At 45.1% G+C, this 10,859-nt stretch overlaps 2 protein-coding genes across 4 annotated transcripts; both read right to left on the bottom strand.

The window, feature by feature from the left end:
• Nucleotides 1–3,674, bottom strand: LOC109771269 (F-box/kelch-repeat protein At1g55270). Its single transcript, XM_020329965.4, has 2 exons — nt 3,427–3,674; nt 1–1,808 (listed from the first exon to the last, which is right to left on the bottom strand). The coding sequence occupies exons 1-2, from the start codon at nt 3,454–3,456 to the stop codon at nt 555–557; spliced, it is 1,284 nt and encodes a 427-aa protein (XP_020185554.1). The 5' UTR covers nt 3,457–3,674; the 3' UTR covers nt 1–554.
• A 3,073-nt stretch (nt 3,675–6,747) lies between these two features.
• LOC109771268 (soluble inorganic pyrophosphatase 4) lies at nt 6,748–8,449 on the bottom strand. Of its 3 annotated transcripts, XM_045234008.2 has the most exons (5): nt 8,119–8,336; nt 7,785–8,011; nt 7,312–7,697; nt 7,146–7,227; nt 6,748–7,060 (listed from the first exon to the last, which is right to left on the bottom strand). In XM_045234008.2, the coding sequence occupies exons 2-5, from the start codon at nt 7,971–7,973 to the stop codon at nt 7,034–7,036; spliced, it is 684 nt and encodes a 227-aa protein (XP_045089943.1). In that variant the 5' UTR covers nt 7,974–8,011; nt 8,119–8,336; the 3' UTR covers nt 6,748–7,033. The 3 variants fall into 3 exon arrangements, with proteins under 3 accessions (XP_045089943.1, XP_020185551.3, XP_040242015.2); XM_020329962.4 differs by having other exon boundaries at nt 7,337–7,697; nt 7,785–8,449; XM_040386081.3 differs by having other exon boundaries at nt 7,785–8,261.
• Between the last annotated feature and the right edge of the window lie 2,410 nt (nt 8,450–10,859).

The following is a 10,859-nucleotide window of genomic DNA, read 5'->3' as shown; positions in this document are numbered from 1 at the left end:
TGATTCCAAAGCATAATAAACATAAGATTGATCTAGGGTGTGCATTGGTTTGTGCCCAAATCATTCAAACAAAACTTGTTGCTAGGGTTGGTTTTGGCACAAACCAAAGACACTTGTATTACATTTCTTACATAAGTCTAGTCTGCTGCTACAGCACACATTTTGGCATGCCTAATCTGCCAAAAAGCAAGAAAGACACATCCATGGATATGATGATCAAGTGAAATCTTCTGCTGCCTATCGCCAGCAGCATCGGCCAACCAAAATTGGTGCTATAGAAGGTTCCTGTTCATCTCACAATGAAAGACTGTCGTCAGCTCCGCTCTCCTCTTTCATAAACATCATACAACTTGGTCAAAATCTCAGAGAATTTGTAGGAATGCAACCAGTAGATATTAAATATGGCAGCATGGTGTGTCTTCCCTACAAGCAATGCTGGGGTACTCCACATTCCAGGATCTAGCCGAGGGGTTCTTTCAAAATCAGAGCATCTTTCCAGCAAAAAAATAAGTACAGTACATTTGAACATATTTCCACTAAACAGGCAGATACATTCAAGCTTGGAGAACTTGACAATGTATGATGTGGGCCTTCAAATTACGACCTGCAATTGCTGACCACAAGTTCGCCATCAAAGACCTGTGCTGGTGGCCCTTCCGGGCAAAAGTCTCCCACACACGGGCACTCTCCATCTCAATAACTTTTGTTGGGTCACAGACATCAACAAGGGTCATGCCCATGTTATTACGGATAACACAGATCTTTCCATTCAGTGAGACCAAAGCCACGGCTTCAAAAGCTCGTGAGCTGCCCAGATGGCGTCTACTGTCCATGAATCTTGTCCACGATCCTATGTCCCCATCATAAACTCTTAGCTTGCAGGCATCCCGACAATCCGCTGAATAAAGACGACCATTAAAGGAAATGGTTGGATTCCGCAAGCCTGCAACCAGTGCATTACCAGTGGTTGACCACGTGTTGGATGTTGGCAGATAGACCTCGCTCACAACCTGGCGGTGAGAATCAAGTCCTCTTAGGAACCATTTGCCATCATATACAATTCCAGTGAACGGCACCATTCCTGTGCTCATTTCAGTGATGCAAGACCATCTATTCCTGTTCGGATTGTAAACCTCAGCAGATCTTAGAGTTCTCTGTGTCCCTTCACACTCCCCGCCGGCAACATAGAGACAGTTGTTTATGACACAAGAGCCAAACAAGTGCCGCTTCCGTAGCATATCTGGAGCCCGGTGCCACTTGTTTGTCCGAGTATTGTAATACACGACATGCCTCATAGACCCCCGTACTGGGTTTTTGCCACCAAATAGGTACAAATAGCAGCCACTGAGAACAGCGCAACCAAAGCCCACGGCTTCCGAATACTCTGGTGGAACTGGAGGAAGTGACCTCCAGAGCTGGTGCACTGGATCAAAGGCATGCCAAGATAGTTTCTGATCACGATCCCTTTTGAAGACGTAAACCCATTCTTCTGCCATGCCAAATTTCTTCCGCAGCGAGTAATAGTAATTCCCAGATAAAAGTCGGCTCCACTTTTTACAGACTAAACGAAGATTAGGGTGCTCGGCTCGAGAAACCCGCATCAGACATGAAATAGCCAGGTCATCAGGAAGGCCAGGCAGAAGCGGCGCCGGAGTTCGGCACCTCTCCTTGCGTGAGCTCCTTGTCTTGCGCTTGTTCGGTTTGACATCAGGTTGCATGCACAACCTAGCACCAGGGACAAACTTTCTAGCATTGACGACTGTTTTAAGGCCCCCATCTACCCTGCAGTAGCAAGAGACAGACTCTCCCTGCAAACACATTGACCAATCATATAAATAAGATGCTTTTATTCATCTGAATGTGGAACAACAAAAGGATGAAACAAAACCAACGGAAAGAAATCATCCTCTTAGCTATGTATTATCATTTACTATCAAAGACACACACAGCTTGTCCACCCATTAGCAAAATATAGTGGAAATAACACTTTGAACTGGAAGAGTAACCGTGTTCGAACTCATCGTTAATTGTTGTGTATCATATGAAATACAGGGAACAGATCAGTCAACTGTACTGAATTTAAAATATGTATAACTTATGGATGTAAGATCAAGTGGCTGTGACTTGGCTTAAAAGTTGGAACCCAGTACTATTCTTGTTCCACTGAACTCCGCATGAGAAAGGAACAAAATATGAATAGAAAGATGGTAGAAAAAGGAATTGGTACTTGGATTAAAGTAGTACAGGAGAATTTAGCAGCTAAAGTTATAACAGATTGGCTTTGGCTTTGGTTGTGATACTAATTCCTAAACTGATAAAGGCACACTCATTAAGCTCCTTCAGCCACAGATATAAATGCATCAGATGATCCTCCCTATATAACTATTCCATGTGAAGAAGATCATGCAGAAAAGAGATGGAATTATCACAAATATGTACTGCTCATATGAAATTTCCATGTAATGGTGTTTCTAACCAAGGAAGTATCACTTGCACAGCATCTCTCAGATCAAAGCAACGCTAACATGTCACCAAAATATCACAAAATGAACATAATTTTGACCGCGCCCTTGGAAGATAAAAACTTTATGTCAAAAGCTCTCTCGATCAATTGCAAGATCCATAAGTTTCAACCAAAAGCATTAAGCACCAGACACCAAAGCAATAACCCTAACTCAATGTACATACGGAATTCTCAAGCAACGCTGTTTCTGACTGAGAAAAACAGGGATTGCACTTACACATCAACTCTAAGCCAAAAGCAACACTAAACTGTAACCCAAATGATTTCCCGAAACCGAAGGAAAAGAATACTCTCTTTATCACAAATGTGTAACACTCATATTAAATTTCCATGTCTAACCAAAGAGGTAGCGCTTGCACAATATCTCTTAGATCAAAGTGACCCTAACATGTCACTAAAATGATTTCACAAAAATAAAGAATCGATTACACGCTTCTACATTGACACTGCAACTGACAAGCTTCATCAACATCAGCAATTCAGCACGACTGCCATTACAAAATATCTAAGAATCCCAGCAGCCTAGCCTGAATTACTACTCTCGTTATCCCTAGGTTGGACTGCTATGTGTATGCCAATCATGTAGTAATGTCGTTATTTTACCCTCTCTGCCAGCACTCCTTAGCCATGGTGAGCTACTTGTCCTCTCCTTTCTGACCATGGCCGCTGAATTTGATGGATAGGAGTACAAACTGACGACAATGATGTTCTTACATATTCTATAATCCCGGTTGTGCTGATGCTCCAAATCCAAGGACTCCGGCCATCAGGCCAGGCGAAAAATGAAAACCTAGAGACGACGCCCAGGTCATAACAGATCGAAGCCAGCGTTCGCCAGATCCGGCGGAAGCACCGGCGAGCGAGCGAGAAAGCCAGATAGAACGGCCGTACGGAAATCTCACCTCTTGCTCGGCGAGCCGGCGGCGCTGCATGAGCTGCTCGATCTGCCCGTCCAGGGGCCCCGCCGCCGCTGCTGTCCACGCTCGTAGGCGCCGCCTCTACCGGCGTCGCCTCTTCCTCCGCCGACTGTAGAGAGCTCGAGCTCGAGCTCGTCGCCGGCGGATAAGGGGGGAAAGGGGGAGTTTTTTTTTTTCTTCGAGAACAGGGGGTGGGTGGGGGAAGAGAGTGAGGAGCGAGGCTGTGGGAGGGCAGAGGGGAAGGAACGGACGTGGATGGGGAAAGCCCATCCGCCACATGGGCCCAATCTGTCCACACGGCACCACTAAAATATGGATTCTTTGTCTCAAAAAAAAACTAAAATATGGACTCTGGAAAAAAAATTACTATATACCATTGTACATCGAATCAAAAATAATACATTTTCTTTTGGTGGGTGTCGGCGAAATTACCCGCGGCTAGACCAGAAGGCCCATGATCGCGTCATTTAGGGCGCCATAGGGGTCGGCTCTCTATGTTGAAGATAAGACCCGGCCGGTGGGGAGTGGACCCGGCAAGACCCGGAGTCCCGGCACCAGAAGGAGTCCACCTAACTTGGAAGACACAGAAGGTTTACAAGACTTAGAGAAGGACGCCGACTATGGGTAGAACGCAGAAACCTATTGTAAACCCCAGGGACCTGGCTATTATACAAAGTGGGTTCCTAGGTCATCCAAAGGACATGTTAGAATATCTCGAGTCATTGGTAGCAAAGTAGCACCCTTATAATCGAGATCATCATCATCATTAGCAATCAAGAAGGAGTAGGCTATTACATCTATCATGAGGGGCATAGCACACAATGCATAGCTAAATGGGGTAATGCCAAATCCGAACCATTCATTTGCTTACCTCCAAAGCATGGTGAGATTTGCTCGGAGTGCTGAGATTTTAAATTTGGAGTACTGTTCAGCCGATTATGCCTCCAAGACGACCTTAGATGAAAAATTGTTCTAGTTGATTGTCTTCGTCTCGTCGAGGCGATCGATTTTGATATTTGAATAATCTCAATATGTGGTCCTTTGCAAAAGTTACGGCTAACACAGTGCGGCCCGACCACTAATGAAAAGTTTCAGCCGGAACAAGACACCCATATAACCCATGTCTAATACATGACGAGAGTTGTCATCTCTTTTGCGCGAGCGACTCGACCCTCAAGATGGCCTCTAATCTAAAATGTTTAACACGAAACTTGTTTGTCTGGTCGAAACAGATAAACAAATTCGGGGTGCATCGCCATCCGAAGTCGTATGCGGTCTGTGGATCCCGAAAATTGTACTATTGTCTCAGACCTACCTAAATATGAGTTTTGATGGATTTTGGAAGAATTTGGACGAGATTTGAAGTATTTTTATTGTACGGTAAGTTCAACCACCTCATAAATAGATGAGAGGTGATGACTAATTGAGCACACAATCGAGCAATCAATATATCACTTTTTACCTTCACCTTTACCTTCTCTCTTGTTTTTCTTCTTCCTCGTTCTTCGTTCGTACTTTGTGTTGGGGAGCAACGATCCACAAGGCCATAGGAGCGATCATTCTTCGTGCTGTTCTTATGCTTTTTTTTTTGCTTCTTTTATTTGGTTTGTTTTTAATCTTTTCTTTTGATTCTTGTTTGTTGCTTCTTTTGTTGATTTCTCTCTTCTTTGTGTCTTTTTGAGTCTTGTGTTTAGAAAAGAGAAAACAACAACAAGAATTTTGTTTGGCTCTTATGTGATTTATCTTTGATCTAATAAAGATACCCAAAATTATTTTCATGTCTTCTCTTTTTGTGTACAGTTGTTTGCATATTTCAGCTTAGTCCACCGCGGCACTTGCACTATGTTATTTATTATGCACATCATTCGATCGTGTATGTGACAAGCAATAATGACGATTTAGTTGATGAAGTGGCCGTGGTAAAGAAAGTCGTATGAACTCCACTTTTTTGTGATGCGCTGCGTCTAGACTTACAGTAGTTCCTTCCAAGCTATCTCTATCATCGTGAGGACCCGCTTTTATTGATTATTTTCCTTCCAAGTGCCAGATCTTGCAGCTAGAAATCATACTCATACGTCTGGAATTACTTGTCGTAGAAATGGATATATCTAGAACTAAAATGCATTTCTATACATCCATTTTTGCGACAAGCAATTATGTACTAAGGGAGTATTACATAAGGTAGTTGAAAATAGAATGACTTCCTTTTATCACCTGGCCACTACTACTGCCTTAATCAAGGCTTAAGATGAGCTGTAGCTTAATCATATACTAGCATATGTATATGTAGGTATGTATGTAACACAAAACAAGAATGTAATGTATGTATGTTTATGAGACATAATTTTTTCGCCAGCCTCGTTCGTGCATCAAGTGGCAAGGCATCACTAGATCACCATCCGTCAGGCAGCATCCTCCTCCTACCTTCCCAGGCACCAGATCACCAAATTTGTGAAACATGACAAACATGGCCTGTCTGCCACTGATGAAATTTATGGGTCCCTTGAAAAGGTCTACTTATGATATATGTTTGTTGTTTGATGCTCACTCATCGCAGAGGACGAAAGTGATGATGAAGATAGAGACGATGATGAGCTGCCGATAGTATTTTCTATGCATATCTCATCTTCCATTTGTACACCCCTGCCTACACCGATGGTCAAGTGCATACCATGGCAGGGCATGACTTGATCACAGATGTGCCAAGATCTATCTATGACTTGATGGCATGAAATCTCGTTAAATTCACATTGTTTTGCTGATGATTTATTTACTTTACTGCATGGAAGGTGAAATGAGGAATGGCACTTGTAACTAAATCGGTTAGCATGCCAGGTGTCCTTCTCTTTTATGATTTGAATATGATTGGTGCCCCCAGCTTCAAGAAACATGGCTATGGTGAATGTCTATGAAAATGGCTAGCTGTGGCTTGTACATACGAGTTCTTGAATGACATTTCTCAGTAATATCTGACTTTGGTGAAGTGATTCTAGTTCTAGGCATTCCAGAAAATGCACACATCGCTCAACAGATAGCACCACACCACAACCATTGATGTATGTTACTTCTTTAGAGCATATTTGTTTGCTGGTGAGATGGTTTGCACATTTACAACTGGAAAAGGAAAGAGCACTGAGCACTTTCTGACCTTATCTGGTAGGGCAAACGTTTATTTTTGCAGAATCTGCACTGGTAAAATAGGAAATTCATTTTCTAACTCGTGGCTCGGTCGGTCACAAGTATTTAGTGCCCGGGCTTGTGCGACGAAATAAACGATTCGGCAGAGATTAGCAATGGGGGAAAAAATACAGTATACCAACATCTCATATTCAGCCAGGAAAACGTATTACAGAAGCTAGATGGAAAAGGAGTGACTTTCTTTATCTGACTACTACTGACTTGATCAAGGCTGTTTTAGATGAGGTGTAGCTCCATCATCATATACTACTATATATATGTAACAAAACAAGAATGTATTGTATGTATGTTTATGAGGCATAATTTTTTCGTCAACATCGTTCTGCAGCAAGTGGCAAGGCAGCACCAGACCAGCATCCATCAGGCAGCATCCTCCTTCTACCTTCTCAGGCCCTCAACAATGTAAGTAGCATAAAGATCCCTGAAAAATAAAATGACGCCATATCAGTTCAATGCATATATTACTCGATGGATCGACATGAATAAACCGGGGAATGGGGACTGACATGGAGTGCTGGATGGCCTCGTAGGCGTCCTCTGACGGCAGGAAGTCGTTGACGGCAACCTCCTTGTTCTCGTTCTTCTTGTCTGAAACCCCAAATCAATCAAAGAAACACATTCAGAAACAGAGGAAAACACATTCAGGAGCACATTGTCTTCTGACGAATTAACCTGATCAGAGTCATCAATGACTCACAGTCCTCGAAGAATCGCCTGATCTCTGCGAGGCGGTGGGGAGGGAGGTCCTTGATGTCGTTGAAGTGGCGGTACTCGGGGTCGTCGGCGCAGACGGCGATGATCTTGTCGTCGGCCTCGCCCTGGTCGATCATGGGCATGAGTCCGATGGCCTTGGCGCGGAGGAAGCATCCGGGGACGACGGGCTCCTGCATGATGACGAGGACGTCGATGGGGTCGGAGTCGTCGCAGAGGGTGCGCGGGATGAAGCCGTAGTTGTGCGGGTAGACGACGGAGGAGTAGAGCACGCGGTCCACCTTGATGAGCCCCGTCTTCTTGTCCAGCTCGTACTTGACCTTGCTCCCCTTGGGGATCTCGATCACCTGCACGGAGTTGCGGAGATGATTTAGTTTGCGTGGCGGCCGGAATTGGTGGTGGCGGGAGGAGGAGGAAGAAGGTTGCGTGCTTACGCAGTTGAAGATTGTGGGAGCGTCCGGGCCGATCTCCAGGTCGTGCCACGGGTGCGCCGCCACCGACCGGCGCGTGATCGAGGAGAGGATCCGCTCGTTCAGCGCCGGGGTCTTGGTCTTGGGGGCTGGTGCGGCCGTGCCGTTGGCGGATGGCTCCTTGGTGGCGGCGACTTGCTGTGAAGGAGCCATGGATGGATCTTACAGCCTAGCGCTCGATTTGATCTGATCTGATGTGATGTGCGAAATTGGAAGTGTATCAGTCGGGGCCTGGCAATGAATCTGGTATGGAGGAGATGAGAGTGTCAGAAGGAAGACGAGGAGGGATGAGACGAACGCGACACAAGGCAACGAAGCAAACGTAGCTGAGGGAGAGAGACTTTGCGTGGAGTTGAATGGAAGAGAAGAGTGCTGTGGACTCAGCGGCTGTGTTGTGGTGATGAGAGGAGAGGATGCTGTGCCTCCCTTCTTATAGACTGCGTGCAGGGAGGGCAGAGGAGAGGAGGAAGAAGAAGATGAGAAGATGGGTGGCCTTTCCTGCGTGATAGTACGTTGCCGGGCCATTCATCCTCACATTTCACAAAGCCGCCATAGGCTTCTTTTTTTACCCATTTTTCCCTCTTTTGTTTGTAGACAAAGTAAAACAGAGTCGCCCACCACTGAATGTCTGAATTTGCTGTAATGTCATATGCCTCTGCCTTTTTCGCGTGTCGGTGGCCTTCCGTTCGCTTGTGTTGTAGTACTAGTACTGTCAGCACTGTCCGTGTTCAATCATCAATCAAACTTATTGAAAAAACGCGTGATCCGACCACCCCAGAGCAGAGCAGAGGATCAAACGCGAACGCGCTTTCGTCGTGCGTGTGGCGTATCATAACATAGTACGTCCTGGCGTCGTATGCATACATACATACATACATAAATACATGCATGCGAACCACTACTACTAGTACTACCATATACAAATACGCGCTTCTGCTGACTGGATTCCATATGTTCTTCCTGCATGCTGCTGCTTGCTGGCATCGTGGCATACACGTATGCGCGTACCTAGCTAGCACCGCTCCGTCGGTCTCGGTCTCTGTTGAAATTTTATATCGTCTCACTGTCAAAAAAGCGTGGTAAAATCCGTTGCGCATGGCGGCGACCTCTTCTCTTCTCTTCTCTTCGTCCGTCGCCATGCGAATCCATCTACACTCAGTTGGCTGCCCGGGTGCACTCGATTACTAGTCATTTTTACGTTGCATACGAGTAGGTTTGTCTCAAGTCAAATTTTGTAAAGTTTGACCATCTTAGTAAAAAAATAAATCAACATTGAGGGCACTCGATCGATGGATGACATGCAATCCTATCGTGTGCCACACCACATGCGGGGCAACAGAAAAACGCATGCCGATCAGCCGATGCGTAACGATCAACAACACAATATATCAATTCCATTGCAAAAAAAAAACACAATATATCAATTAATAATAAATGGGTTGCTGATACGACATATGTATGTGAACAACTACCTCTGTTCATAATATACGACGTTTTTGCAGTTTAATTAAAATGTAGAGAGTAACTAACTAGCTGGCGAATCTATTTAGAGCAACTCTAGCAGACCCCGCAAAACGCATTTGCAGTTCGCGCAAAACCGCTTTTGCGGGTCGGCGAGGGCTAGCACAGATGCAGACTCCCCAAACGGACCCGTAAAAAAGTATATTCGCGGAATATGCCTTTCTACGGGTCGGCTATGCGGGTTTTGCTCGGGCAACAGCGCAACGACCCGCAAACAGAAAAACTGCAAATCTGAAATTTGTCATAGGGTTTCACAAACAAGTTCAAATTCAAATGACATAAACAGTTTGCGCGCAAATAAAAGCGAAGTTCATTACGCAAAAGAGGACATGCAAAGGTATGCGCCCATGTCCGGCATCATCTTGGGGGTCGATCTTCACTCCGCGCCATGGAGTCCATCTTGAAGTTCATCGGCGCCACCGTAGCCACCTCCGTCGCTTGTTCCAAGTCCCGCACCGAAATCATCCACATTGCCACCATATGGAGCAGAGAAAACATCACCGAAACTGGCAGACGGACCGGCCGAGGCGACCATTCTCCTCTTCAAGATCTCTCTCCTTGCCATATCATGCCATGTTTTGGTGACGTCGTCCATATCATTGCGGTTCATTAACATGATCTTGTTCTCTTCGGCGAGCAACAATGACAGCGATTTGTTTTCAGAGGCGCGTACTTTTCTCTCCTCAATGGCAGCTCTGCATAGCCCCTCCTCCTTGAGCATTTGCCATTTTTCTTACTTCTCTTTTGCCTTCTTTTCGGCCAACTCTTTCTTGATCTCCAACGACTTCAACAACATCAACTCGTTTGATTGCACCATGGCATCAATCTTCTCCCTCAAGCTCGATGCTTCTTGCTCTCTCTTTATCTTCTCTCTAGTCTTCTTGTTGCCATCGGGCTTGTTCAAATTTCTTGGGCCATCATCATCCTCATCTTCATCCATATTTGTAAGTGAGCCTCTCTATTGTGGGGACTCTTTGTCGATCAACTTCCACTTGTTGCACTTTTGGAGCAACTCCCAACAATGCTTTAATTTGAAGAATCTGCCTTCCGAAGCTTCCATGTCCTTGTATCTATGTTGAGCAATCTTGTCCTACACAATGTGAACAAAGTGATGCAATCATTTTTCATGATACATTATGATGATGCACAACTTGAACAAAGGCAAAGCAAACTCACATAGTCGGACTCCACGGTGCCACTTGGAGGTGCATTGCGTACTTGCTCCAAGCAAGCTGCCCAACGGCTGCACATAGACTTGATGTTCTCCCAACGACCTTGAAGAGACCGAAATGTGCGTGGAGTCTTATTGGGGTAGTTTTTCATAATGCGGAAGTATTGATCTTCAATTCTTTGCCAATATCTCTTGGCGGTTTGATTAGTACCCGTGCATGCATCAAGAGACACCGCACTCTATGCTTTGATCAAAGCTTGATCTTCCAAGATAATGTAGTTCTTCGATCTTTGGCTTTTCCCAGTTTTTGCTTGTGAATTCTCAAACGCTTCCGCTTCGATCTCCGC

The sequence above is a fragment of the Aegilops tauschii genome, chromosome 3, assembly GCF_002575655.3.
Source record: "Aegilops tauschii subsp. strangulata cultivar AL8/78 chromosome 3, Aet v6.0, whole genome shotgun sequence".
In the NCBI taxonomy this organism is placed as follows: domain Eukaryota; kingdom Viridiplantae; phylum Streptophyta; class Magnoliopsida; order Poales; family Poaceae; genus Aegilops; species Aegilops tauschii.
The sequence above is the reverse complement of the archived record's forward strand: the minus strand, read 5'-3'. Positions and strand labels throughout refer to the sequence as shown.